This window comes from Trachypithecus francoisi, unplaced genomic scaffold (assembly GCF_009764315.1).
Source record: "Trachypithecus francoisi isolate TF-2019V2 unplaced genomic scaffold, Tfra_2.0 Lachesis_group10, whole genome shotgun sequence".
NCBI classification, from domain to species: Eukaryota; Metazoa; Chordata; class Mammalia; order Primates; family Cercopithecidae; genus Trachypithecus; species Trachypithecus francoisi.
The window spans coordinates 7,450,550-7,478,079 of record NW_022681455.1 but is presented as its reverse complement, the minus strand read 5'-3'; the positions used below and the strand labels follow the sequence as shown (position 1 = coordinate 7,478,079).

Sequence of the window (27,530 nt, the reverse complement as noted above, 5' to 3'; positions counted from 1 at the left end):
TCACAGCATTTTTAAGGCTGAAAAGGATGTTTGCTCCAGGTGAGGATGTGGCTGAGGCTTACTCAAAACGACACAGGAGGAAAGAAGAGCTACAACCAGCCTGAGGTTTTCCAATCCCAGGCTTCCACCCACCCTCCTGCAGTGCCACACACAGCCTGGGTTATCTGAACGTACCAGTTCTTACCCTCTCTAAACAAACTATGGTCTTCCGGGATATTAAACAATGTATTGCCCCTCTTTTTCTTTTAAGTTCAGGGATACATGTGCAGGTTTGTTACACAGGTAAACTTGTATCATAGGGATTTGTTGTACATTTTATTTCATCACCCACGGATTAAGCCTAGTACCCATTAGTGATCGCTCCTGATCCTCTCCCTCCTTCCACCTCCACCCTCTGCCCTCCGAAAGGCCCCAGTGTGTGTTGTTCCCCTCGATGTAGCCATGTGTTCTCATCATTTAGTTCCCACTCTTAAGTGAGAACATGTGGAACTTGGTTTTCTGTTCCTGCGTAAATTTGCTTAGGATAATGGCCTCCACATGGAGAAGTTTTCAGGAAGGAAGCGTTTTTCATGACCATTTCAAAGGAGGCTGAATTGCAAAGGGCTGATTAAACTATTCATAGGCTATTCATTCCCCGAGCTCCCAGCTCTTCAAGGCAACAGGCTCAAGGCAAGCGTCTACAGCCACGTGGGGCGAACTTACGGAGAAGGCCTCCTGTTTCTGAGCGATGTTGGTGTTCTTGTCGCTCCAGTCGTACAGCAGCTCCTCCTCCTCGCAGTCATTGATCCACATGATCTCCCGGGACGTGGCCTGGATGATGTTCTGCAGCTGTCGCAGGTGATCCATCCTCTCAAAGGACGCTTTCTACACAGGAAGTTCAAAGGCAGCATTAAAATAACATTATGTGGATGACTGGTGTTCTCTGCAGGTTTATAGATTAACCCTGCAGTCCCTTTTACAAAAAAAAAAAAAAAAAATCACACAGATAGGAAAAAATGTTAACCTTGTGCATTCACTGACCACCTGGTATGGGAAAAGACCTATCCAAACTTGCAGTGAATAAGAAGGCAGCAACTCTTTTTTTTTTTTTTTTGAGACAGAGTGTTGCTCTGTCACCCAGGCTGGAGTGCAGTGGCGCGATCTCGGCTCACTGCAACCTCCGCCTCCCAGGTTTAAGTGATTCTCCTGCCTCAGCTTCCTGAGTAGCTGGGATTACAGACATGCACCACCACGTCCTGCTAATTTTTGTATTTTTAGTAGAGACGGGGTTTCACCAGTTGGCCAGGCTGGTCTCGAGCTCCCAACCTCAGATGATCCTCCTGCCTCGGCCTCCCAAAGTGCTGGAATTATGGGCGTCAGCCACCAAGTCTGGCCTTAAATTTTTTTATTCTTCTAAATAAGGTCTTTTTTTGGTATTTTTTACTGATATAGTTGTACATATTTGGGGGTACACATGATACCTGGACACATGCATACAATGTATAATGATCAAATCAGGATAACTGGGATATCCATCACCTCGAACATTTATCTTTTCTGTGTGTTGGGAACATTACAAATATTTTCTTCCAGCTATTTTGAAATATACAATAAATTATCATTAACTATAATATCCCTATTGTACTATCAACTATTAGAACTTATTCCTTCTATCTAACTGTATTTTTGTACCCATCAATAATTAGTTTTGGACTATGAGGGGGAAAATGGACTCAGAGAAATCAAGCTTTTCCTACCTTCTCCCCAAAAATTCAAAGTGCCATAACTCACACCCCCGCCCAATAGGAAAATCACTGTGTCACCACCAGTGACGTTATTTAAAAAGTATCATTGCCAACAAGGAAACATTAAAAAGTAAAGATACAGTGACACAAATAGGCAGAAGAATGGAAATCTCTCCTCTTATGAATCAAGTAACTGCCATGACAGAGTCTGTCATAAAATTGTGATGATGATCTGGTAGACCTCTATCTTGAGAAAAATAACTTTTATTTTTACTTAGACTTCATAAAAAAGGCCACAACTCACAAGTGGCAACGTTTCTTGCTTCAGCTGCAAGTATTTAACAAGTGCCATTTATGTGACACAACTTGAAAACAGAACAGCAGTAGGGACTGTCTCCTGAAAACAACTTTTAGACCAGGTGCGGTGGCTCACGCCTGTAATCCCAGCACTTTGGGAGGCCAAGGTGGGCGGATCACTTGAGGTCAGGAGTTTGAGACCACCTAGGCTAACACGGTGACCCTGGTGAAACCCTGTCTCTACTTAAAAGAAAAAAAGAAAACACAACTTTTAAAATTCACTTCTAAAGGAAACTCAGCATTAGCAACAACATTAGCATCGATGAACAGGCGCCTCCCTGCCAGGATGTGCTTGGTAGTTCACGAACTGAATTGAATTGGAAACAACAGAAAGTCTATGCACTTGAGAAATAAATGAGCTTACCAGCAGGTTTTCATACTCCTCCTCCAACTGGTAGATCGCAGATTTCTCACGCTAGAAGACAACAAAAAGCAGGCAGATATAAATCCCCCTGTGGACTGTATAGAAAAGAGTGGCCCTTCTAAACCTCCTTTTCATCAGATACTGGCCTCAGATCCCTCCATACAAAGAAAGAAGTACTTGCTCTATGAAATATTTCCCCCATGGGGACTTCTCCCAGGCGGTTGGAAAGCAAACCCTTGCTGGCCTGGCAGCAGCGTCTCCACAAAGGAAAGCCCAGATCAGGGTCACTTAAAGACTCACTTGTTAGAAAATTGTCTCAAAGTTTAAAGACATGATTTAGGATTCCCTAGGTCTTAGAGAAATGAAGGAGAAAGTTGGTCAGGTGCTCAGGTGGACAAAAGTAAGCCCCCCAAAAAGCCAGAAGAAGAAGTGAGGATGAGGAGCTTTGGTCTAAGATTAAAAAAAAAAAAAAAAGTCTAGTGATTTACAAGCGTAGAGACCTGGGGGAAACTAAGCACTTAAGATCAGTTATGATTTTATGCTGTAATTTTCAACCCAGTTTCAAGTCTGACTTTTTCAGCACGGGAACAGGTGTTGGGATGAGCTAGGGCTTTGCTCAGTAGAAATAATGTTTTAATTACCACCTAGGAAAGGATTCACCAATGACACAAACTACTGCATATGATTGTTGCATTTCCCGTTCAAAAAGATGTTCTGCTTACTGCGGAGACAACCTGCCACCTCCAAAGATACTTATTCACACACTGCAAATGAGTGTTTGCACACCCTCAGCCTCTCGTTTAACTCCTCTTCGAGTGTTAACATAATCTCTAACAGGGCTACTAATTCCACTTCCCCATTTAAGAAATGGGATTTCTAAAACTTTCCAGTCTTTTGGGAAAGAAATACTAGCAGTGTTTCAGAAGAAACTCCCTGGGATTGATTAATTACATGATCCTTCGGTAGATAATTTGAATTAAGACTCTAAAATGAAACACTGAAAAGTACCAGGTCGGCTTTAATTTTGTCCAGCTGCCAGCGATAGTCGCCGATGGCATTGTGGATGCTCCGGTGGCTGTTGATGTGCTGCTCCACTGAGGCCAGGTCCACGCCCCAGGCCACCAAGTCCATCTGCGCCTGGGAAGGAAAGACAAACAGAGGCACCCTTTGTTTTCGCACCTTTGCACCTGATTCACTTAGGTACAGCGAACCAAAGATGTAAATATGGAGTTTTTTTTTTTTTTTTTTTTTTGATACGGCGTCTCGCTCTGTTGCCCAGGCTGGGGTGCTGTGGCGCGCTCTTGGCTCACTGCAAGCTCCGCCTCCCGGGTTCACGCCATTCTCCTGCCTCAGCCTTCGGAGTAGCTGGGAGTACAGGCGCCCGCCACCACGCCCGGCTAATTTTTTTGTATTTTTAGTAGACACGGGGTATCACTGTGTTAGCCAGGATGGTCTCCATCTCCTGATCCGCCCGCCTCGGCCTCCCAGAGTGCTGGGATCACAGGCGTGAGCCACCGCGCCCGGCCTGTAAATATGGAGTATTTTTGAAGCCAGAATATTTTTTAAAGATTCAAGGTTCCCAAATGGCTAATGCAGGGTTGCCAAATACTTCCCTCAACTTGTTTGACCCCAGCTCAAGATGGGCAGAGGAGGAAATTTGGAAATGGGAACCTTAAAACCAAGATCATGTCTTCTGAAGAAAAACAAATCTACCTGTGCACAGGCAAGCAAGCATGTGCACAGAACATATGTGTGCATATATGTACGCTATGTTATAAAATACTCATTTCATCATTCTTAAATGTGCATCAAAAATCACTGAGTAAATGCAATTATACACTGCTCCCCAAACTAAATAGTTGACCTAAAAGTATCTTTCATTGTTTATTTCTTTATGTTGTCTTGATGGATGTAATTATTGGCTTTTTAAAATCCAGCATATACCATTCCCTTTCAGGATGCAAAACTCCCTATGGCCCATTTCAAAGGGAAGTTACTATATCTACTCAAAGATTCAATTTCCGTAAGTGCTGACAAAATTAGGATTGTGGGCTTAAGTTACCTTTTTAAAAAAATTAAATCTGACTAAATTTATTATTTGAGCCTCAAATTTAAGAATGTTTCACAATAAGAATCACACACATTGTTCCACCAGTTTCACACTGGGGCCAGTCCATTATCTCACCCTTCTTTTGCATGAGTACATATAAATTTCCAAATCACCTGTGTCATCTCTTGGACATGCCAAGGGCAAACAGTCCAATCTGGGATTGCAGTAAGAACATAAAACACATTGTTCTAAGCCACATTCATGTTCTAATACACTTGGCAAGGCTTCAGAAAAGGGAGCCATTTCAGAGTCAGACAACAGAAGGTTACCCAGAACTTTGACCCTTCTCTCCCACAGCTGTCTCAGCTTTAAACCAGAGACAGCCAGGTGCATGCAGTGGGACATTAGCAACGTGACCAGGCTCCAGCTCACGCCTCTCATTGCCAGCCAGGTGTATAGTATCTGACCTGTGCATCAGCAAACACAAATTGGGGAAACAAAACAGAGGCTCAGGAGTGCTGCCTCCTGACTGGCTACTGGGGCAACAGCTCCCTTATCAGCTGGGCCCTGCAGCTCCGTCTCCTGGGAACAAGGTAAAGCATGCAGGGGAACAAGGGATAAGAGGAAAGGAGCCAGAGCAAATCCCAGAGCAAACCTGCAGTAAGCAATCAAACAGCTTTTAGTTTGTTTGCAACCATGAGGGCTGCCTGCCTAATCTGGAAAGCATTGCTTATCAATTGCTTCTATTAGAAAATGACATAAAACTGGCCAGGCGCGGTGGCTCACACCTGTAATCCCAATACTTTAGGAGGCCAACGCGGGCGGATCACAAGGTCAGCAGTTAGAGATCAGCCTGACCAACATGGTGAAACCCCGTCTCTACTAAAAATACAAAAAATTAGCCAGGCATGGTGGCAGGCGCCTGTAGTCCCAGCTACTCGGGAGGCTGAGGCAGGAGAATCGCTTGAACCCAGGAGGCGGAGGTTGCAGTGAGCCAAGATCATGCCACTGCACTCCAGCCTGGGCAACAGAGCGAGACTCCATCTCAAAAAAAAAAAAGAAAATGACATAAAACTGAATTCACGTGGTAATACTTTTCCAAAATTTAAAACCATTGAGCATTTACTATATTCTTAAAAAGCTACACTCAACATAAATACAAAAAAAAAATGACAAATTACAGGCTGTCACCTTTTTATAACTGTCATACTAAGACAACTTTAGGGGATATGACGTTTCATTAACTAATTTGATTGGAAGGCTGTTTTGCCCATCATTGCGGATCCTTAAGACGTAGTTAAGCCCCATCAGCTCCGCCATGTCTTCCTTTGACTGCTCCACTCCACAGGAGCAGGCCACCCTCCCCTCTACTCCCAGCTAAGCAAGAATGTATTATAGCTGATCTAGACAGAAATTTGGCATTTGGTATGCATCTTGTTTTCTTCAATAATATTCATTTTCAGGACTAGGGACCATAATCTTTGAACCCTCGGGTGCCAAGACATATAAAATCCTCAAGAAATGTACTCAAAGATTAGAAGGAAATTTGAAAAACATACAAATAGGTTTGTATTTAGGTTTCTGATATTTTAACTGACTTTTGTTCTCTCTAAGCCCTACCTTCTGTAATAGCTTACATTCTTTATAATAAATGGGAGAAAAAGTTAACTGAATGAATGAATGAATGTTTAGTCACTGAAGTCCTCACTACTTAGGAAAGAATACACAAAAATTTTAAAGGAGTTGAGAAATTTTAGAACCACCGCTGAATTAGTCTAACAACTAAACAAACCAGCTTTCTTACAACCACATCTACATTGCGTAACAATCTCTCCACAACGTATCACTCTAACACATCCACATTCTCAAGGGAAGGGTTAGGAGTAGGTTTTCATTATAAAATTCCCATCTATATGATTGTGGCATATTTCTACCACCACCTGTTCATGACAGGACATAATGATTACATGAAACAACACAACAATCATTAGTCTTGAAAAATCCTTTGCAGAAACTCCAGTTCTAGGGAAAGGATCAGCATATCCTTCCAACGTTATTTTACTTCACTCCCACACCGGTGACGTGATGGTTGCACAATGACACAACTGAGACTTCCAAAGTATAAGGTAAGCAACCAATGAGCCCAAACCAGAACGGCTAGTTTCACTGTTTCCAGCTCCTCCAATCTGGGAACATTTTAAATGAACCGCCACAATGGGCTGTTTTTCAAGTACCTATGAGTAAAACAGATGAGGTCAGTTGCCACTCACATAGAACAACGAAGTTATTTAGCACATAAACTACCACAACAGATTTTTCCAGGGGTCAGTGTAAGAACTGGGTATTCAAAGTCTACTAACTAAATTACACATGTTAAATATGACCTGTGTGATAAAGGATGACTATAAAGCAATGAGGTTGAGTCCCCAAGCCACACTGAAATCTCATTCATTCCAAAACAGAAGACCACTTTTCAAATTGTATAGGAGGAAAATCCTGCAAACAGCAAGCTGCTGCTGCCACCTGAGGTCTAGAAGATTCTTCATCACACAAACACATGGGCTGACCCCATCGTGCTGGAAGGCCTGGCCTGCACAGATATGGGCTGTTCAAGAAGCTGCTTACCCTTTGCTGCCTCATCCACCCCAAACATTCACTGGTGACGTGCTTGGTGAACTCATCCCAGCCAGAGCCGCTCTGACAAGTGTAGCCTCCCCCACCCTTGGAGCTGGCCCTGCGGACTCGAGGGACACTGATGGCTTTATAAAGGGCTCGCATTTGCTCTTGGAGCTGAAGAAGTCTGAAAAGAAAAAAAAAATACCTTTAAGCCACTGCGGGAAAACAGCCTATGAAAACCCATTCTGGGCCAATTTCCCCTTTTCTGAGTCTTTTGTGTCAATAGAGAAGCTATAAATGTTTTATGGTATTTGAAGATTTTTTTTTCTTTACCCCAGGACTTAAGTCTTAATCACATACAACAAGTTAAATCTTAGGAAGAGGTTCAAAGCGTGAAACAGCATAGAAAGCGTCACTGCCTTTGCCTAATCTTAGAGTAACTTTCCTTTTTTTTTTTTTTTGAGACGGAGTCTGGCTCTGTCACCCAGGCTGGAGTGCAGTGGCGCAATCTTGGCTCACTGCAAGCTCCGCCTCCCGGGTTCACGCCATTCTCCTGCCTCAGCCTCCCAAGTAGCTGGGACTACAGGTGCCCGCCAACACGCCCAGCTACTTTTTTGTATTTTTAGTAGAGATGGGGTTTCACCGTGTTAGCCAGGATAGTCTCAATCTCCTGACCTCCTGATCTGTCTGCCTCGGCCTCCCAAAGTGCTGGGATTACAGGCGTGAGCCACCGCGCCCGGCCGCAACTTTCATTTTCTCATGAGTTTTTTCCCGGGAGTTTTCCTAGTACCCTGGACCCCAGGCAGTAGCAGAACAAGTTCAGACTACACTTTTCTGCCTTATAGTCTCTGCTTCCAACTCTAAGGGTCTCATTTTTGTATTTATTCAACTAAGCTTGACTTGATATTTTAGACCCTTAAGTGACTCACACCTGTAATCCCAGCACTTTGGGAAGCCCAAGACGGAGGATTGCTTGAGCCTAGGAGTTCCAGATCAACCTGAGCAACATGGCAAAACCCTGGCTCCACAAAACATTTTTTTTAATTTGCCAGGTGTGGCACATGCCTATAGCCCAGCTACTTGAGAGGCTGAAGTGGGAGGATTGCTTGAGCCCAGAAGGTCGAGGCTGCGGTGAGCCACATTTGTGCCACTGCACTCCCGCTTGGGTGACAGAGAGACCCTGTCTCAAAAAAAAAAAAAAGGCCTTTCTGTCCTCTGAAGTGAGGTACAGTTAACATCTATAATGAACCGATCACTTTATTGTATTAGAGATACATAATAAAGCTGCAAAATACCAACTAAGCAAGCCTTTCCTTGGGAACATTTGTGCTGCCTTCCAAGGAAGACCTAGGTCATGGAATTGAGTGTGACTGGGTATGTGGTGTTCTTTTTCATGGGGACTGCCCAATCCATGCTCTGTGGACAATACCTTTTCTGGTAAGCATCACAGGGCTGGCCCATCTGCCGCATCTCTCTGATCAAGCTGTCGAGGATTTCCATCTGGTCATTGGCCTGGGCAAAACACTCATCCAAGTCTCGACTCCGAGTCAGCTGTATTCCATCTCCATACTTCAATTCCTGAAAGAAAGCATTCATATCAAGGAAAACACATACTACCGGGAAGAAAAGCTTCATGTGCATTAATGGAAGCAAGAGTTTCCACTGTAAACCTGACAAAAACTGTTAAGTTTCCTCACTGAAAATGATCTTATTGAGATAAGAAGGTAAACAGAGGGAGATTCATGAACCAAAGTTTGTGGATTATCTTTTAAATTTGCTTGGCTTTTAAAGGCACATTTACTGAATGCTAACCTTCCCCTTGCTTCAATATGTTACATGCTGATCTTTCATATTTACACACAACTCTCATCTAATGGGAATTTCACTGTGATAGGGACACTGTACGGTGATGCCAGATGGGGCCTCTTATGCACAAACTGAGTTTTTCCTATACCTTATGGGAACATAACGTTTTAGTTCTTTTTTTTTTTTTTTTTTTTGAGACAAAGCCTTACTCTGTTGCCCAGGCTGGAGTGCAGTGGTGCGATCTCGGCTCACTGCAACCTCTGCCTCCAGGGTTCAAGCGATTCTTCTGCCTCAGGCTCCTGAGTAGCTGGGACTACAGGCATGTGCCACCATGCCAGGCTAATTTTTGTATTTTTAGTAGAGACGGGTTTTCACCATGTTGGCCAGGCTGGTCTCAAACTCCTGACCTCAAGTGATCCACCCACCTTGGCCTCCCAAAGTGCTGGGATTATAAGTGTAAGCCACCATGCCCGGCCAATGTTTCAGTTCTTAAGAAGAAGGCTTCTGCCTGGTTAACTGTATTGGGCCAATCAATGTCCTGGTTTTGATGATGACTATAATCATATAAGATGTCACCACTGGGAAAAGCTGGGTACTGGGTAGAGACCCCTCTGTACTATTTTTGCAACTTCTTATGAGTCTATAACTATTTCAAAATTTAAAAAGGGTTTTGTATTTAGAAAAATAAAAACAGAAAGCTTCCTCCACTGCTTCAGTGCCACCTGAAGCAAAATTCTCTGGAATTTTCTATCTGCTGCCTTTACTTGGCTTTAGCCAAATGAACCTCATTTCTCTAAACAGAAATGTTAGCAAATATGACACTATTTCCCTAACCTGTTTTTATTGCACATTGATGCATATAAGTAAAAATAAACTGAGAACATGAGGCCATGCAAATTTTCAGAGCTACATGTAAAACGTATCCATAGTCACTACAAATGACTGGTGTGTGTGTTCATTATTAAGTCACTGGTTCTACTATTTTGTTTTGTGTAAAGGAATTGGGCCACTGTGAGGAACATTTTAAGGAGTATGTTTCAAATCAGACACTGGAAACAACCAGAACTGGAGCCAAGCTAGTTTGCTGAGCCCCAAATATCTCTAAACATGGACTAAAGTGACATTATTTTTTTAATTGGATAAAGAAACTCAGAACTAGAACCCACATAGTATCTAAATTAAGAAATTAGAACATTAAAATATTATCTAAATAGAACCAGTAAATTCATTTGGTTGAAATCTGTTTCAAATGTAGGTTATTTAAAAGGGGTACTTTGGGCCGGGCGCGGTGGCTCAAGCCTGTAATCCCAGCACTTTGGGAGGCCGAGACGGGCGGATCACGAGGTCAGGAGATCGAGACCATCCTGGCTAACACGGTGAAACCCCGTCTCTACTAAAAAATACAAAAAACTAGCCGGGCGAGGTGGCGGGCGCCTGTAGTCCCAGCTACTCGGGAGGCTGAGGCAGGAGAATGGCGTAAACCCGGGAGGCGGAGCTTGCAGTGAGCTGAGATCCGGCCACTGCACTCCAACCCGGGCGACAGAGCGAAACTCCGTCTCGAAAAAAAAAAAGGGGGTACTTTGTAATGAGGCAGATTCCAGATGTAACCTTGATCCCAATGTCAGCATTAGGGAGACTTCGCTGAAGAGATCCAGTAACTCAGGAAAGGGATGGAAAAGATGGCTACGGACCCACCATTCTCTATTCTGTTTTTAGCACACTAGGAACAAAGGTGAATGCTAGTGTTTTAAAATGAAGACTTTACACAGAAAATACCACGAACTCCATGATTTCGAATCTGGATTTGATGAGATCCTAGGATGTCTCAGTTATCTCAAGAAACATCTCAGGGTTCTCGCAAATGTTACCATTTCTCCTCAATTTTCCACTGCCTATTTTTCCACATTTTTCTGTTTCCTGGATAGAATTGTTATCTCAATATAGTCATTTTCCCTGAAAAAAAATCATACTAAATTGATGGTGCACATTAAGATCCATCCCAACCCAGGAACAGAAACATGCCAGGCTGCATTTCTCAGAATGGAAAGTTTCAAAGTGTCACGTAAATCATAAATTGCTTTATTTCCAAAAAGGTGGCACTCTATAACGTAAACATTTGTTGGGGGACGACGGAGAAGTGTTTGAAAGCTGATTCCCATTGTTAAACCAACATTACAAATAGGTTAAGAAGACACACATCTCTCTGTAGTCTGTTCTGAAAAACAGCATCTCTGAACACTCCGTGACAGAGGTCAGTGAATAGGGTGGCCCCGGGCAGCAGAAGCTAACCAGAGCACAGTTGGGTGTGGCCAAGGCTTCGGGAGAAGCGATGGGAACAGAGAAAGCTTACAGGCTGCACGATGAGCTCTGCTCGCATCAAGCAGTCGGAGCAGTTCTGCAGCAGCTCCTGGATGGTGTTCTGGTTCTGGTGCCTGGACATCGTGCCGGTTTGACTAAGGAGGCAAACACAAATAAACCAGACATAAAATAACTTAATTCAATTCTGAAATAATTTCAAACTTGCAAAAGTTGCAAAAACGGGACAAAACCACTCCTGTGAGACCCTTTAGCCGGCATCCCAATTGTTAACATTTTCTTATGTTTCCTTTATCCCCCTTCTCCACTCTCCATAGATGTGTGTGTATTTATCTACGTGTATATATTATTTTTTTCTGAACCATTTGAGAATAACCATGCCCTTCTACCCCCAAATATTTCAGCATGTATTTATCTCTGTATACATATTATTTTTTTCTGAATCATTTGAGAATAAACATGCCTTTTTAACCCCCAAATAGCTCAGCTATCATTCCTAAGGATAAAAACATTCACTTATATATAACCACAAAACAATGATCAAAATCAGAAATTTACGATTGACACAAACAATTTTCCAATTAATAGAACTTGTTCAGATTTCACCAATTAGCCCAATAATGTCCTTCACAGCAAGTTTTCCCCTCCGAGGTCCAGGATCCAATCCAGATATATATCTCTTTGAGTTATAAAAACACACTTCTGGCAATGACAATGACACAGAGCTATTTCAGCTTCACTCCTGCTTCATCCCACAGCGGTCCCTAATGACAGTCCCCAACACCACAAGTCCCTCTGCAGGACGACCTCACGGTGTCAGACACGGAGCATGAAGATTTCACTGGCAAGTCTGGCTGAAGGAAAGGTAGGAGAGGAGAAAAAAGCTTACACTACAAAAGTATTGGCCAGACACAGTGGTTCACGCCTGTAATCCCAGTGCTTTGGGAAGCCAAGGCAGGAGGACTGATTAAGTCCAGAAGTTGGAGACCAGCCTGAGCAACACAGCAAGACCCTGTCTTACAAAAAAAAAAAAAAAAAGATTGTTTTTAAATTAGCCAAACATTGTGATGCGTGTCTGTAGCTCTAGCTACTCAGGAAGCTGAGGTGGGAGGATCACTTGAGCCCATGAGTTGGAGGCTGCGATGAGTTATGATCACACCACTGTACTCTTGCCTAGGTGACAGAGTGAGACCCTGTCTGCAAAAAAAAAAAAAAATATATATATATATATATTCTGTAATTCCTGTAAAAGACAATAATGGTTTTTTTAAAAATCATGGTGTGAAGAAAGTGATGGAAAATTTAAATACATTATCTTTATTGCAAAACAAACTCATTCTCCTTTCAAGATGTTCTAGAATACCTATTTTTCTCTACAATGAAGCTCAGTCAATGTACATTCCAAATGAGGCACTTTTCCGGAAGACTCCCAGAAGAAACCTTAAAACAACAGTGGTGTTGACGAAAATGTTGCAGACGGTCTGTATCTTAAAGAAAGAGATGACAGAGTTTCATTTGCTCTTCAAGCAAGGCATAACCAAAGTCTGGCTTTTAAATTTACCAAGATATACTATGCCACAGCACAGCCCCCTGTAGTTTGGTTTCAGAGAAGTTTAAAGCAGACCAAGTGATGATTTAACATCTGTGAAAAGTCCTCACGGATGTGCTACAAGAAATTGGCTCTTCCTACCCAGCCCTTCAGTCAGGGCCAGCCTGAGCCTGCTTTTATCTGATGCCTGTCTAACCTACTGGATAGTGTGTGTGTGTGTGTGTGTGTGTGTGTGTGTGTGTGTTTTAAAGAAAGAATTTCACCGTTTAAAAAAAAAAGTTTGACAAACAATGGCTGCATTATGCATAGATGGGATAAGATCACAGTAATGTGGGAATTCTTCCGCAGCACCTGCCTGCACTGTCTCACCATAGGAAAGCTCTTTCTTTTTTGGCCACCCATTTGGGGTTCCTCCCTGCAGGCAATACTCCTCAACAAGCCAGGACTAGATGAATGTGGGTGAGGAGCCCAGACCTCCCTGGGAACTACTCCCCGAAGAAGACACAAGCTCCTCCAGGCGGGTAAAGGTGAGGTGGGGCCAGAGTCATCCACCTCTCAAAACCAGGACTGCCCCCACCCATCACCAATGCAACCAGTCTGTCTTCCACTCCAGATTATACAGGAAATGAGGTCCATTCCTCACACTGCCGAGATAGAAGCAAGATCGCATGTGTTGTCCTAACTTGTACAGAATTCCAACTGACTTAGAACACCTTCCAAAACATACCTGTTATAAAACAGAGGAAAGAAACTTAAGAGACAAAGGAAAACATTACGAAACCCAGCAACCTCACTCAGAACCCTAGAATGAATTAAAACATTAGGAAGGTCCTGTGTAATCATGTTTGTTTTCCTTATTGGAGGGACATAGGAATACCTTTATTCTGAAACATTCAAAAATTCTGTTCAGCAATTTGGCTCCAAGGGTGATTCCCACAAAGAATGCCAGTCCCAAGCAGATAAATGAAAGAGTTGTCTCTTAGCACAGTGGAAAGTCAGGGTTTCCTAAATTATTTAACAATGTGTGCTGCTGTAAAAATGATCCCAAACTGAGCTATAAGCTGCGGGTGGGGCACGCCTGTAATCCCAGCACTTTGGGAGGCCAAGGTAAACAGATCGCTTGAGCTCAGCAGTTCAAGACTAGCCTGGGCAACACAGCATAAACCCCAGCTGTTAAGAAAACAAAATGATGGAGGCGGGGGAAACTGGGTGAGGGTATACACAAACTTTGCACTATTTTGTAACTTTTCTACAAATCTAAAACTATTCTAGAATTACACTGTATTAAAAAACAGGGACAGGGAGGACAAACACAATTGTTCATTCACAATCATGAATGAATGCACCGAACTGTGTGAATGTTTTTATTCACACAATTGTGAATGAATGCACCAAAGTGTACATACACATTTTTCAAAGTGAATTTATGAGACCAAATTCATTTGACCACAAAATATAAAACTCACCAGCTTCTTTTTACCCAAGAACTTAGACTAGTTAGTTACACAACAGTTAGAAATGAATTACATCCAGGATAAAGGAGGTAAGGCAACCAAACATTGGCTTAAAACATTGGTGGGTTTTCTCTATGTTTTAATTCCCTCCCCCTAGTTTTAGAAGACATTCCTATCCCTCTAGAAATCAGTTGGCATCCTATAAAGAGATGATACCTTACCTGCCTCCCCTTGCCTACCCATATCTGAACTAAAAAAACAAACAAACAAAAAAAAACAGGTAACTTCATATGCTGCTAATAATACCAAATAAATTATTCATGCTTTTCTAAAAGATTTTCATATGTTCTTTTTTTTTCCCCCGAGATGGAGTCTTGCTCTGTTGCCCAGGCTGGAGTGCAGTGGCACGATCTCGGCTCACTTTAACCTCTGCTTCCCAGGTTCAAGTGATTCTCCTGCCTCAGCCTCCCCAGTAGCTGGGTCTACAAGCATGCGCCACCACACCCAGCTATTTTTTTGTATTTTTAGTAGAGATGGGGTTTCACCATGTTGGTCAGGCTGGTCTCAAACTCCTGACCTCAAATGATCTGCCCGCCTCGGCCTCCCAAAGTGTTAGGATTACAGGCGTGAGCCACCGCGCCCTGTCTCATATGTTCCTGATATCCACTGGAACATTTAAATGTTTTGCATGGCATGTTAGTAAATATATTAACAACTGCATAGGAATGGGGAATGCACAAAAATCTAATCCTTTAAAGGGTTGAAAAAATAAAAAGCTGAAGTGTTGGAATAATGAAATAAAGAATCTTTGATATCACTATTTGTCTATTGGGAAGTGTGATCTGATTAACCAAATTTCATCATATACACAACTTTTCAAGACCGCATCTGATCCTTAAAACAAGGTCTACTTCTATCTTTCATCTGTAAGAATCCAACTTCAGTCTTAGGTGTGGCCAAGAATTCCCTCTGGAAACAGAGTGAGGCGAGAAAGGGAACTAGGTATACACCTTGTGAATGACTCAGTCCATCAAAACAAGACAGAGGGAGACTCAGGCCAACTAAGGTATAGAGAATCCACCTTGACAGGTCAGTTTGCTTGTCTTAGCCCAGTGAAAAATCCACACAGAACTCACTGTACTTAATCAGGGAGGAAGTTCAGGGGAAAGGATTTCGACCCATCGGTTCAGGCTGATGTCAGACAGACACCAGCTGTATATGTAGCACTGGATTCTTCAGCACGAGAGCCAGGAGAGCTTGCTTCAGGAAACATGCCTTTTTGTGTGTGTGTGTGTGTGTGTGTGTGTTCTTTTTTTTTTTGAGACGGAGTCTCGCTCTGTCGCCCAGGCTGGAGTGCAGTGGCCGGATCTCAGCTCACTGCAAGCTCCGTCTCCCGGGTTTACGCCATTCTCCTGCCTCAGCCTCCCGAGTAGCTGGGACTACAGGCGCCCGCCACATCGCCCGGCTAGTTTTTTGTATTTTTTAGTAGAGACGGGGTTTCACCAGGTTAGCCGGGATGGTCTCGATCTCCTGACCTCGTGATCCTCCCGCCTCGGCCTCCCAAAGTGCTGGGATTACAGGCTTGAGCCACCGCGCCCGGCCTTTTTTTTTTTGTTTTTGAGAAGGCGTCTCACTCTGTCGCCCAGGTTGGAGTGCAGTGGGACAATCTCAGCTCATTGCAACCTCCGCCTCCTGGGTTCAAGTGATTCTTCTGCCTCAGTGTCCCACATATCTGGGATTACAGGCACACTGCCACCACGCAAAGCTAATTTTTGTATTTTTAGTAGAGACAGGGTTTCACCAAATTTTGGCCAGGCTGGTCTCAAACTCCTAACCTCAAGTGATCTGCCCACCTTGGCCTCCCAAAGTGCTGGGATTACAGACGTGAGCCACCGCACCTAGCCAGGAAAAGCATGTTTTTAAAAGCTGTAATTCAAACCTTTCTAAGTCAGATTATATATATATATATTTTTTTTTTTAATTGACCACATAATTTTAGATTTTTTTTTAATCCCAGAAATTTCTATCTCCATCTGTTGGGCTAAATGGTATGTAAGATTTCTTTACCTTATTCATTCTGTAACTCAATTTTAGGAAACCACCAAAGTCATTCTTCCTTACTGAAAATAATACAAATGTCTATGTTAAGTTCATGGTAAATAAAAATATTCATGGTAATTGAATTAAATTTAATTCATATAGTAGTACAGTTTGGGAAAATGCAAAATTCTATTATGTATAAATAAATAATTTTAAAATGATGTACTTACTAACAAGTGTATGAACATTTTTTTAAACCCCTAGCCTCAAAGAAATTTTTAATATTGCTACATATGGGTGTCAGGGGTTGAGAGATTTTCAAATCATGTTACGAATTAAAGTAACAAGCCATGAAGTTTTAAATCTCATTTCAGTGGCACAGAAGATGGCAGATGTCATGTGCTTTTTTGAAAAAAAAAAAAAAGAAAAGAAAAAGAAAGTAACTCATTTGGGTCAAATTTATCAAAAGAATATTGACTTCTAAACCAAAGTAATAGGTGCCCTTTAAAAAAATAACTCATCCTTAAAAGTTTTTAACTCTTCTGAGAGATAAATGAGTCATACTACAAAGAACCTACCTGCACAAAGTTTTTTTTAAAGTTCATGCTAAAACTTGTTTAAACAAGTAAGGGTTCCAAATATTTGCATAGAGAGCCCTTCATCGGTGGTTAAAAGAAAACAAGTTCTGCATTCTAATCCAAACACGGACCACATGAATGTGTGAACAATGTTACCAAGATTTCAAGGTTTTATTTTACTACCTTCGAAAAAAATTTTTCTTTAAAAATAGGACTCCAAACCTAGCTGTCCTAAGGCATTAGCTTTACATGTGTTGCCAAAAATATTATTTTTAAAAATACAAGACAAGGTTGGGTGCCGTGGCTCATGCCTGTAATCCCAGCACTTTGGGAGGCAGAGGCCACCTGATTGCTTGAATCCAGGAGTTTACGATCAGCCTGGACAGCATGGCGAAACCCCATCTCTACAGAAAAAAATACAAAACTTAGCTGGGCGTGATGACACACACCTTAAGTCCCAGCTACTTGGGAGGCTGAGATGGGAGGTCGAGATGAGACGGTTGAACCTGGGAGGCAAAGGTTGCAGTGAGCCAAGATTGCACCACTACACTCCAGCCTGGGCGAAAGAGCAAGACCTTATCTTAAAAAAATAAAAATATTCAGAAAGATAAAGTAAAAAAAGTTCACACCTTCAGAAAGATAAAGAAAAAAATAACATAAAAAATACAAGACAAATATTTCAAAGAGGGACATTATAGGCCAAAAAAAAAAAAAAAGAAAAGAAAAAGTTTTGAAATGAAGAATGACTCTCTTTGTTTTATAAAAATACTTCTATAATAACTTATACTGCTCATTAGACACTTGGACCACGCCCCCAACTTTGCATTTCTTTCTGTTTATATATTTTCTCTCCAACTGAACTCCTTCTTTCCTTCCCTCCTCTTTCTGTCTCTCCCTTCCTCTCTCTCCTCTTTCGTTTATTCAATCAATACAGGCTCTTGTACATATGCCAGAAAGATTCATATGTCTCTCTGTTTTCAGGTTCACGGAATAATTGCCTAGAAAAAACTCAGGAAATGTGTATTAGGAATTATGACAGTTATGTAATGCATTAATATTACTATTGATCATAAGGCCTATTTGCTTAGCTCTTTATAATTTTCAAAGCATTTTTCACATGTAGTATTTTGAGTTTCTTGAAAGGATCTTGCATAAAAAGAAAATACATTTTTAATACTTCATTTAAGGATGATACTTAACCTCTAAGATTCACTAGCCAGGCGTGGTGGCTCACACCTGTAATCCCAACACTTTGGGAGGCCGAGGCGGGAGGATCACCTGAGGTCAGGAGTTCAAGACCAGGCTGACCAACATGGAAAAACCCTGTCTCTACTAAAAATACAAAATTAGCCAGATGTGGTGGCCCATGCCTGTAATCTCAGCTACTCGGGTGGCTGAAATAGGAGAATTGCTTGAACCCAGGAGGCGGAGGTTGCAGTGAGTCGAGATCATGCCATTGTACTCCAGCCTGGGCAACAAGAGCGAAACTCCGTCTCAAGAAAAAAAACAAAAAAACAAAATCATTAAACACCCTATATATACATCAGCTGAAATGCCGTGTTAACCATCCTTCAAAAGTTCAAAACTTCAAAAGTTACAGCCTTCTGCATGGAGCTTTCCATATCACACCTATGCATCCTCTCCTCTCTTGCATTAGTTTATACACACCTGGCTGCCTGCTCCTGGAGAGCAAAGTCCCATGTCTTAGTCATCTTGGACTCCTACAAACGCTTAACCTAACAACGTAAGGTTCTGCACACAAAAGGTACTTAATGCATGTTTGTTTGGCTTAGTAAAGTGGAGGAAAAACAAAGGCAAACAAAAGACCGATCTGAAGATATTTTGGCTCATCGCATTACCCTGATTTCAAAGCTCAACCAGAGAGCACAGCTGTCCCCTCCCCATTCCCACTCCAGCAGTGAACAAACATGGTGGATGTTTTTTCTCTATAGATTTTAGAAAAACAGCCTCCTTTGATCCTGCATTTTGTCTTCGCCCAGGAGCTACAGAAACGGTACTCTAATAAAAGTTCTGCTTCTTTTCCAGGCGGTTTTCTTGATTTTCACACTGAATGTTTGGCAGATTGTGTTTGTAGGGTAGTGGAAAACTGATCACATATCATTAACTTCAGAAGGGCTTTGAAGTAGGGCACAGTCGGAGTCCACGCCCAGCTCAGCCACTTCCAGTTATACAGCCTATGACCTTGAGCAACTTAAAGTGACATCCACTGGCAGTGCCTGGAGCTTCTGCCTCTAGGACAGGTAGAACACCCCCCTCCTGGGGTTGAGGTGAGGCTCAGAGGGGCACTGCAGAGGCAGAGGCCTCACTTCACAATAGCTTTTACTTGGGGAGGGGCTGCTGTTGTTACGGTTCTGAAATTTCTTTTTTTTTTTTTATGGAGTCTCACTCTGTCACCCAAGCTGGAGTGCAGTGGCGCGATCTCAGCTCACTGCAACCTCCGCCTCCCAGGTTCAAGCGATTCTCCTGCCTCAGCCTCCTGAGCAGTTGGGACTACAGAGCACACCACCTCGCCCGGCTAGTTTTTGTATTTTTAGTAGAGACAGGGTTTCACCATATTGGCCAGGCTGGTCTGGAACTCCTGACCTTGTGATCTGCCCGCCTCGGCCTCCCAAAGTGCTAGATTACAGGCATGAGCCACCACACCCGGCTGAAATTTCATTTTTGTGTTTTGTCTTTGCCCCAGTCCACAACTTTAAGGATGTCCCGCAGCAAAATGGGGGTGGGGTGAAAAGAAAAAAAAGAGAAAGAGGAGAAGGAAGTAATGGATTGGGTATTAAGTGTGAGGTATTTTCAGGAGTTTCTAAGATTCCTTACAAGACTCAAATATAACTGAGACAATTCATAGAGAGTGATACACTTTAACAGCACGAAAGAAACTTATTGAGGGTAAGAAAATTCAAAGGCCAGGTGCACTGGCTCTTGCCTGTAATTCCAGCAATTTAGGAGGCCAAGGTGGGAGGATTGCTTGAGCCCAAGAGTTCAAGACCAGCCTGGGCAACATAGTGAGATCTTGTCTCTACAAAAAAAAATTTTTTTTAATTAGTTGGGTATGGTGGCGCATGCCTGTGGTCCTAGCTACTCAAGAGGCTGAGGTGAGAGAGTCACTTGAGCCTGAGTGGTCAAGACTGCAGTGAGCTATGATCATGCCACTGCACTCCAGCCTGAGCCACCGAGCAAGACCCCATCTCAAAACAAACAAACAAAATGTAATTCCAAGCAGAACCTTAGATCTGTTTGCTGCAGCTTCTCACTAAACTGTCTTCATTTTCATGAAATGTAGATTTCACATTCATGAGCCCTTCCAGCCCAAGGTGTCGGTGGCAAGGCATACGTTACTGGACTGCGCTAGTATTCTACAAGATGTCACCTCAGATGAGCAGCTCATGTCTGAGTCTTAGGATCTGTGGGGCCACGGCTTCAAATTCAGAACCACACCTGAACGTTTTCAAGTGGCAGGGCCACTGGGACCAGCCCAGCAGGAGGGAGATGGAGAAAATCAAGGGGTGTGGCACTGCTCCCAGCTGCAGCAACAAGGCCTCCAGACTGAAACCACTCCTTCTAGAACCTCCTGGTCTGGAAAGACTGGTTAGCTGAGAGTCAAGACACACTCCTCAAGTCTCACACCCAAGCCCTCCTTTGCTCCACCCTGAGAAGTCAGCATGGAGGCATCAGGGGCATCAGCAGTTTTCCCCTTTCCAAGACATTTCCATCACCTGAACAATGACATTATGCCCATATTTAGAGAAAAAAATGACTGTTGAAAGCTGTATTGTCCCATTAAATAGATCTGACTAACAATTAGTTGGCTTCATGCAAAATCAACTTGAGTTTCTTTTTTCCTAAACAGATAGACACTCTACAAGAGTATTAATGAAAGAATACAATGATTATGAAATATTTCATAGGAATGCAGGCTGAGGAATTCAACAGATTCAAAATAAGTAATAACTCAGATCGAAAAGGGTTTACAAGTAGAAAAGGTGAATTCTCACACTGCAGGTTTAATCTTCTCTTGGGTCCTTGCAGTACACTGGATTCAAATCTAGCTTAACCACTTAACTAGCTGTGTGACCTTAGGCAAGTCTTTTAAAATATTTTAACCTCAGTTTCCCATCTGTAAACTGGGAAGTTTGTTATGAGGCTTGAGATAACAAACGTAGTATACCAGGCACATCACCGTGTGTTTGCCAGGTACTGGTAACTATTATGAACCACAGACCTGAAATTTTTATAAAATACACAAGTTAAATTTAATAATCATGTAAATGTTACCTGCCACATACTAAGCTAAACTAAATCTTGCTTTGCAATCGCTTCCCAGAAAAGTGTTTAGACTATCTACGCTATGAGTCACTCGAGCTCTGGGCCTGTTTTCTCAGACTCTCCCTTGCCTCTCGCATCCAATTCTTAGCTGGAGCTGTCACTCCACCTTGGCAATACCTACTTTCCCATCCACCGCCCTCACCCTGGTTCAGACTTTCATTCCCTCCCTCCTTCACTGATGCAATGGCTTCCTTAAGCCAATGCCTGAAGAGTCCAGAAGCTCAGTGATGATCGTCTAACTTCCCCGCTCCTCCAATGGAGGAGACTTTCAATGGCTTCAGTGAAAACCTGCCCCCGGTTCCCTCTGCCTATCCAAATCCCTCTCCAGGGCATTCAAGGTCTCCAATGCCTTGGTCAAAGAGGATGCTTCCTCCTTTCATCTTACTGCCTCCCTGCTCAGAGGGAATGCTCACAAAGGGGATCACTCCACAGGCTTCGCAGACTTTTCTCAAGCTCATCTCTCCCCCTGGAAGGCCCTCTGCCCACCCATCTTGACACAGCTGAAATACTCCAAAGTCTAGTTCGACACCACTTCCTTTATAAAGTCTTCCCAGTGCCCCCACGACAGATGTTCTCGCACCTCCTTGTGAAGTCTCTGAGGTCATGTAAACGCCTCCTGCGCATTCTGCTTTTGTGTGCTAGTCTTCGTGTACTTATCTTCCTTGGAAGGGCCTACGCTCCTTTCAAGGCTATAGATTTCCACCTTGATCTCCCCTAACCCAACACAGAATGCAGCCGATGCTCAGTAAACACTTGCTGAATGAAGGAATTAATGGAATTTGAGATACTTTCATGGTGTAACGACAGGCCTGTCCATTCTAAAAGTCAGGCTGTGAAGGCACAGGGAAACCAAGGTGAGGATCCTTGGGTCCTCAGGCCAACCCAGCCATAAGTGGATTCTGGGATCTTGGGCACGTCCGCAGCTTCCTGTCTCTGAAGTGTGCATGTGGAGTTTCTGCCTAGGCTAAGTGATCCTTAGGGGCCCCCTGCTCTAAAATTCAGGCAAATGGACCTGTTTGTCTCATGCCAAGAAATAAGCTTCTCTTAAAACCTAATTTAAGACTAACTTTAAAACGTTTATGAAATAATGATCACATGTATCTCAGTTTTGAAATCATGAGATCTGAAGAAAAATAAGCATTAATATTATAACCACATATTTCTGAAGCTTAATGACTATTTTCTGCTTTTAATCCTCCCACAAATCCACCCTTTGATGGGTGAAAGATCTAACTGTGAGACTTTGTTACTTTGATAACAAATTTCACTACACATTTGTAATTTGTTTTAATGACAGGAATAAGACTAGAGTAATTCTGCTATAATTGAAAACAGTATTACTGTAACATCCTATCCAAGAAGAATCCAAAATTTACATTTCAAGACATGTACATGCCTATTATTTCATTATCAAGGTTGTAACATTTACCAAAGGTTAACAAAATTAAGTAGTTGCAGATTCAATTCAATCTAAAATAAAGACACAAAGAACAGGCGGGTGGTAGTGGAAAAAAAGGGGATTACGATACAGTGAGATCTAATACTGTCCTAAAAATGGGTAAGTGCTGGTCGTGGAAAGGACAGAGAGAGAGAGCTGTTTTAAAGTCATTTTCAAAGGAAAACTAAGAGTTGGGCCCTCTACACATTCAAATTACTTTATTTAAGGATGGGCTAAATACAAAACACTCAGCTCAAAAATCACCAATCTATTAATGATTCAGCCATAAATAGCAGTTTTTGAAATAAATGAGTTTAAAGTCAACCAATAGTTTTTATACTAGTTTTGGAGCTTAAAAAAAAAAAAAGAAAGAAAAGAAGAAAACCACAAAAACCTTTATTTAGAAAATCTTCGGGTCAGAAAAATACTTACGAAATTCTTAATCATCATTCACTTAGCAGAGGGCAGTGGCTCCCTTGGGCATAGAGGGCACCCTGCTTCTACAAAGTGCATGCCACGGCCAAACTTATCCCTCCACACAAAACCAGAATGCCACCAGAAAAACTGCTACATGCCCTGTCTTCAGTCAGTCGCTATTATTTGAAAACGCAGCAGTCAGCATTTGTGGGCTATTTTGTAGTCAGTAGCACCACTGCAGGCTGGGACAGGCCCGGAGGAAACTCCATTGCCAGGATCCCCAGAAAGAATGACCGCCTCCCACCTCAAGCCCTGAGCCTGCCGCCCTGCCGCCGGGCACAGCAACATTAATGAGGAGGGAAAACATCCTTCCTCAAAGTCAGGTAATTTTTCACTTGGGTCTCTTTCCCTTTCCCAGAGACAGGAGACTTGATAAGTTTTATAAGTAGGCTTTAAGTTGGAAAAACAGAACACAAGAAGTGATACTACACAATGAAAAAACATGGAGCCTGCCCAAAATTAAATGTTTCAGTGAGGAATCCTAATAAAACATGTATCTTGATGCAGTTCATTAACCAATTAATGTATTGAAGTTTTACTTCTCTACAAAAGGTATAAGAAACCAAGGGAGTGAAATATTCGATTAATAGTACTGATTATTGTCTATTTAAAAGATAAGAAATCCAGGCTAGCAAAAGCATAGTTATAAATCATAATCAAAATAAATACTTGGTTCATAAAAATGCCAAAAAGAGCTGCTAAAGAATCCTTCACATTCCATCTGACTTGGATTTAAACTATGTGTAACCCGCACATTTAAAGGATAGATGTGCATCTCAAATCCTGGAGGACTGCGAGAGAAAATTTAAATTTCAGATTTAAATGGCTGGCAAAATTTTAAAACAAATGTAATGAAAACCCAACTTTTCATTCCTCCTATTGCTTGGCACATTTTCCCTGGAAATCCCCGGACACATTTTGTTCAGGAAACAAAGAACTCCAAGATTGAGACAATTCTTTGCTAACTCAAAAAAAAAAGGAAAACAGATTTTCAGGATGCTCCAGAAATCCAAGCAGAAAACAGGTTGCAACTCGAGTAGTCCCCGCCTTCAAAACTGCTTGCAAAACAAAACTGCCCTGGAGCGCATTCAGGTTGCTCCTCCCAGGCCTAGGGCCACAACGCCTGGTAAATAACGTCCCGACGCTCAGCCTCTTTCCCAAAAGCCCAACATGGGAAGAACTAGCACGGGGCGGGGAGGTGGGGGGCGCTGCAAAACGCGCACCGCCCACATGGGCATCCAGAGTCCAGCTCCCGAGACCCGGGACAGGGTCTCTCCCCACCCACCCAAATGACGCCCTCGGTCTGTTTCCGCGAGGATCCAGAGAAGCGGAAGCTCTCAGCGGGGGGTCTTCCCGGGGCACCTAGGCCAGGACGGGCCCCCAGCGTCGTCCTCCCCCCGCACACTCCCCTGCCCACACATTCTGGATCAAAGCAGACATGCGGCTGGCGCTCTGCGATCCAAGGCACACTGGGGTCTTTCATCCGGTGATTTTAAAAAGGAGGAAACAAAAGGCTCAGAGGCAGGGCCACAGGTGCGCTCGCCCGCGGGGGCTGCGGCGCGGACGACCGAGGGGAACAGGCAAGTCCCCGCCGAACTTCGAGCGCCGGGCCCGGCAGCCACCCCGGCGGGCAAGTTTCGTTTGCCGAACAGGGGAAGCCGAAGCGGGGCCTCCTCGGGGCAGGACCCCGCGCCGCCCGGACGTGCAGCCTTCATACAAACGTCCTCGGGTGGCCAAGGAGTCCAGGAACCGCCGCAGTCGTGGTCTCGGGGTTACCGGGGATTGGGGGTGAGCGGGTAAAGACTGCGGAGCCCCGAGCACCACTCGGCCACCAGATAGGGCCGCGGCCCCGCTCCTTTCCTCTTTTACATTGATTACCGTGGGAGAGGTTGGGTTTTGTGGTCGCAGGCCCACCTCGCCTGACCTCCCATTCGCGGGCTGGGACAAAGGCGACTGCAGCCGGGTCCGGCAGGCAGGGGACAGCCCCGCGCTGGCCCGACGCCCCCTCTGACCACCCGCCCGGGCTCGCGGGAGAGGAGAAAGGTAGGACCGAGTCCCCGCTCTCAGGACAGGGCCAACCTGTCCCTGCACGCGTCAGGACACCCGGGTCCTGCTCCCAGCGCGGCCGGGAAGCTCTTTCCGGACCTGGGGCAAAAAACCTTTCCACCTTCGGGACTCGAGTCTCCCCGTCGCCCAGAGGAGGACGGTCCCTCCTCGTCCCGCGGGCCCCGCAGCCCGCGCTCTCCGGGCAGGTACCCACCAGTAGCCGTCCGAGTTCTGGTCGGTGATCACGCCGCGCCGCGAGTAGTAGATTCTGCTGGTGCCCCCGCCGCCGCCGCTGGTCACCTCGTAGCGCAGGTCCGGGCCAGATTCGGCGCGGGTCATGCGGCCCAGAGTGTTGATCCGCGGGTGGGAGCCTCCGTTGCAGCTCATGTCGGCGGGCAATCGGGAGAGAGGCTCAGCGCCGAGGCATAAGCGAGGCGGGCCGGCGCGGAGAAGGCGGAGGGGGCCAAGAACAGGCGGACGGCCGAGGAACCGGGCGGGAGTGCGGGGGGCTCACGAGATCGCTGCTCGCTACCTGGGCCCTCCAGAGGCCGCTGCGAGCGCGGAGACGGCGACGGGCCGGGGGCAGGAGCGGGAGGAAGAGCTGTGGCTCGAAGGGCTGCGAGGGCGCAGAGGAGCTGCGTCGGGGCTGGGTGTTGGTGTTGGTCGGCGGCGGCGCGAGTCTCCTCCCCGCTGGCACCGGGCGCCGAGGCCACACCTGGCCGGTTTCTTCCCAGGGCGGGGTGCGGCCGCCGCGCCTTCCCCGCCCCCCCGCGGGTGTCACCGACGCGCTCCGACCGCCCCTCCCCACCTGCGCCCGCCGCCCGCGGCTCCGCCCTGCGCCACCGAGGCCTGAGTAACGCCGGGCGAGGCGGGGTCCCCGCGACCCGAGCGCCCTGGGCGCGGCCACTGCGGGGAGAACTTGCGCTTGCGGGGGCCGCTGCGCTCTCCGCTGGGGCCGCTCGGGCGGGGAATGGTTGGCCTGGCTTTTGAGGATTTCCTAGGTCCCCGGGCGGAGATAGCTGGAATGGAGGGGCCTCTCGATTGGAGAGTTACTGGTCAAATATTGACTTTTGTTCATCGCTGGAAACGCTACCTACCACGCATTGACTAGAACCACAGTGAGGAGGGAACGTTTTAGATGATAGAGTTTTGTCTGGGGGCTTGTTCTGTTTTGTTTTATTCCGGGTATTCAGGAAATTGCCTCAGAAGTCCGATTTCTGATGTGTAAAACCTTTTTTTTACAGAAAACCACGACTTCCTGGAGAAGTCGTCACCGTAAATATTAATCTCTTTGGCATAAAGAGGAAAACACTACAGCTATTGTTTCATGGGATAACATAAAAATATAAGTTCCAATTTATTTTATCTTTTCCCTTTTGATGCTCTTTTTAAACGAGGAGTAAAGATTTCAACTCCAGGTCCAGTTTCCAAAGTTTGTACCAGAACCTTGCGGATGCTTGTCTCTCGCGCCCTTCTCCGCAGACCCAACCCTCTCCGGAACTCAGAGCTGTTCACCCAAGTCAGCGGCGGAGGCCTCCTGGGACTTGAGCCTGAGGGTGGCAAAGAACCCTAGACAGAGACCAGCTTGGTACCGATGAGTGACGCGGAGCTTGAACATTCCAGCGACTTGTTCCAGAGCCACTCCCAGTTAAGAGGCTGAGTGTTAACTACACCGTAGGCTCCACGAACCGAACCGGGTTTGGATACAGACCCAGTCACACCATCCATGAAAAGCTGTTTCTATAATATGGAAAACTGTTAAGTGACGCTTTAGTAAAAGCCATTTAAAGATCTTTCTAATAAATTTTTCATCTTTCCAAACAATGCCGCTAATTACCTTCTGATACAATGCGTTTCCAAAATGTCTATGAACTGAAAACAAAAATAAAAAACTACATTTTCATGTTGTAAAGAGAGTCGGCGAGACTTTCTAAAATTTGTCATATTATAGCATTTCTCATGACACCTTGACCCTTTAAGGCATAATTTTTGACAAAATGTCTTGTTCTTTTTCTTTTTACAGCTGAACGTCTTAAATTCAAGGAGTAAACACATATAATGAGATGAAAGTTTATCACTGTTAGCGCAACCAATAATTTGCATCGTAGTCTCAATTTCCTCGAATCTTTAATAAAAGCAAAGTGGGCAAGTGTTTAAATGATTATGCAGATTGAGTACCCCTTATCCAAAATGCTTGGGACCAGAAATATTTTGGATTCTGGATTTTCTCGGATTTTTGGAATATTTGCATAGACGTAATGAAAGATCTTTGGGGATGGAACTCAAGCCTAAAAAGGAAAGTTATTAATGTTTTCTATATACCTTATACACATAGCCTGAAGGGAATTTTATACAATATTTTAGATCATTT

At 44.2% G+C, this 27,530-nt stretch overlaps 1 protein-coding gene across 3 annotated transcripts in view; it reads right to left on the bottom strand.

The window, feature by feature from the left end:
* DSP (desmoplakin) overlaps window positions 1-26,020 on the bottom strand; it is a 47,444-nt gene extending 21,424 nt beyond the window's left edge. Inside the window, exons 1-7 of one of the 3 annotated variants that reach the window (XM_033216147.1) lie at window positions 25,374-26,020; window positions 11,268-11,370; window positions 8,541-8,689; window positions 7,121-7,295; window positions 3,454-3,582; window positions 2,446-2,496; window positions 703-864 (exon numbers count right to left, since the gene is read on the bottom strand). In XM_033216147.1, coding sequence (XP_033072038.1) covers window positions 703-864; window positions 2,446-2,496; window positions 3,454-3,582; window positions 7,121-7,295; window positions 8,541-8,689; window positions 11,268-11,370; window positions 25,374-25,546 — 942 coding nt within the window. In that variant the 5' untranslated portion in view covers window positions 25,547-26,020. The remainder of the gene's footprint in view (window positions 1-702; window positions 865-2,445; window positions 2,497-3,453; window positions 3,583-7,120; window positions 7,296-8,540; window positions 8,690-11,267; window positions 11,371-25,373) is intronic. The other 2 variants (XM_033216149.1, XM_033216148.1) reach the window with 2 other exon arrangements.
* Between the last annotated feature and the right edge of the window lie 1,510 nt (window positions 26,021-27,530).